Source organism: Galeopterus variegatus, unplaced genomic scaffold (genome assembly GCF_000696425.1).
Source record: "Galeopterus variegatus unplaced genomic scaffold, G_variegatus-3.0.2 Scaffold7279, whole genome shotgun sequence".
Classification (NCBI taxonomy): domain Eukaryota; kingdom Metazoa; phylum Chordata; class Mammalia; order Dermoptera; family Cynocephalidae; genus Galeopterus; species Galeopterus variegatus.
This window is the reverse complement of record NW_007733390.1, coordinates 57,944-60,329: the sequence shown is the minus strand read 5'-3', so window position 1 is coordinate 60,329 and position 2,386 is coordinate 57,944. Positions and strand designations below refer to the sequence as shown.

The 2,386-nt window shown below is 45.1% G+C and overlaps 2 protein-coding genes across 2 annotated transcripts; both read left to right on the top strand.

The window, feature by feature from the left end:
* The first annotated feature begins 358 nt into the window (after positions 1-358).
* LOC103607250 (putative olfactory receptor 10J6) lies at positions 359-1,418 on the top strand. The gene is made up of 2 exons (XM_008591774.1): positions 359-598; positions 729-1,418. Exons 1-2 carry the CDS (start codon positions 359-361, stop codon positions 1,416-1,418), a joined length of 930 nt encoding a protein of 309 aa, XP_008589996.1.
* Positions 1,419-1,459: 41 nt separating this feature from the next.
* On the top strand, positions 1,460-2,138 carry LOC103607251 (olfactory receptor 10J5-like). The gene is made up of 2 exons (XM_008591775.1): positions 1,460-1,474; positions 1,584-2,138. Exons 1-2 carry the CDS (start codon positions 1,460-1,462, stop codon positions 2,136-2,138), a joined length of 570 nt encoding a protein of 189 aa, XP_008589997.1.
* Positions 2,139-2,386: the final 248 nt, after the last annotated feature.

Genomic DNA, 2,386 nt, shown 5'->3' with positions numbered 1-2,386 from the left:
ATGGCATGGGACAGGACCCCTGTGACATGCATATCATAGAGGAGAAAGACTTCCATCCATCCTCTACAAAAACAACATATTCATGATGATATTTCAAAAAGATACGTGCAGTGGTCTCAAATATTGGCGATTCCTAGGCAGAAGCTTAAGGGAAGATTAAGGAGACAAGAAAAACAGAAAAGGAGTGAAGGAGCCACATGACACAATCTAGCAATCCTGATTATAGAGCAAAGAAATTGACTCTCTTGTGTGTATGTGTTCACTATAATTATTTCTCTGTCCCAGTTCTAGAATCCGTGTCATGATTGGAATTTTTCATCGTTGACTCCCTGCCATTTTCAGACACTGCAATTGAATAATGCAGAGGAAGAACCTCACACAGGTGGCAGAGTTTGTTTTCCTGGGGTTCTCCAGCTTCCATGAACACCGGACCACCCTCTTTGTGGTTTTTCTCATCCTGTATACATTAACCCTGGCTGGCAATGTCATCATCTTGACCATCATCTACATTGACCATCACCTCCACACCCCCATGTACTTCTTCCTGAGCATGCTGGCTAGTTCAGAGATGGTGTACACGCTGGTCATCATTCCACACATGCTCTCTGGCCTCCTAGCCCAGAGCCAGCCAATCTCTCTAGCAGCTTGTACCACCCAAATGTTCTTCTTTATTCCTGAGCATGCTGGCTAGTTCAGAGATGGTGTACACGCTGGTCATCATTCCACACATGCTTTCTGGCCTCCTAGCCCAGAGCCAGCCAATCTCTCTAGCAGCTTGTACCACCCAAATGTTCTTCTTTATTACGTTAGCCATCAACAACTGCTTTTTGCTCGCAGTAATGGGGTATGACCGCTATGTGGCCATCTGCAACCCCTTAAGATACACAGTCATCATGAGCAAGAGGATGCGTGTCCAGCTGATGTGTGGAGCCTTTGGCATTAGCCTGGCCATGGCAGGTATACAGGTGGCATCCATATTTACCTTACCCTTTTGTCACAGGGTGATTGGTCATTTCTTCTGTGACATTCTCCCTGTCATGAAACTCTCCTGTATTGATACCACTCTCAATGAAATAATTAATTTTGCTGTCAGTTCATTTGTAATCCTGGTCTCCATGAATGTGGTCTTCATCTCCTATGTCCTCATCATCTCCGCCATCCTCAAGATTGCCTCAGCCGAAGGCCGGAAGAAGACCTTTGCCACCTGTGCCTCCCACCTCACTGTGGTCATTGTCCACTATGGCAGTGCCTCCATTGCCTACCTCAAGCCCAAGTCAGAAAATTCTGCAGAACAAGACCTCCTTCTCTCAGTTACCTACACCATCATCACTCCCCTGCTGAACCCTGTGGTTTACACCCTAAGGAACAAGGAGGTCAAAGATGCCCTACGCAGAGCTGTGGGCAGACACATTTCTTAATACATTGACCTTCTTTATAAAGAGACATTTATCCCTAAGTAATGTGTGTCCTCATTGTATTAAACAACCTCACAGTTCTGTCCTGTGCAATCTGTTCTGCAAAGGGATGTGCACGTCTTGCTTCAGCACCTTTATTACAAAATCTTAGTTTTTGTCTCCTTATAGTTCAAAGTTTTGTCAAGATACACAGTCATCATGAGCAAGAGGATGCGTGTCCAGCTGATGTGTGGAGCCTTTGGCATTAGCCTGGCCATGGCAGGTATACAGGTGGCATCCATATTTACCTTACCCTTTTGTCACAGGGTGATTGGTCATTTCTTCTGTGACATTCTCCCTGTCATGAAACTCTCCTGTATTGATACCACTCTCAATGAAATAATTAATTTTGCTGTCAGTTCATTTGTAATCCTGGTCTCCATGAATGTGGTCTTCATCTCCTATGTCCTCATCATCTCCGCCATCCTCAAGATTGCCTCAGCCGAAGGCCGGAAGAAGACCTTTGCCACCTGTGCCTCCCACCTCACTGTGGTCATTGTCCACTATGGCAGTGCCTCCATTGCCTACCTCAAGCCCAAGTCAGAAAATTCTGCAGAACAAGACCTCCTTCTCTCAGTTACCTACACCATCATCACTCCCCTGCTGAACCCTGTGGTTTACACCCTAAGGAACAAGGAGGTCAAAGATGCCCTACGCAGAGCTGTGGGCAGACACATTTCTTAATACATTGACCTTCTTTATAAAGAGACATTTATCCCTAAGTAATGTGTGTCCTCATTGTATTAAACAACCTCACAGTTCTGTCCTGTGCAATCTGTTCTGCAAAGGGATGTGCACGTCTTGCTTCAGCACCTTTATTACAAAATCTTAGTTTTTGTCTCCTTATAGTTCAAAGTTTTGTCCAGGCATTTTCAACTAGGTATGTGAGAGGTCCAAGAGGATGAGCTTGATCTTTAAGAAAGCGTATCCCA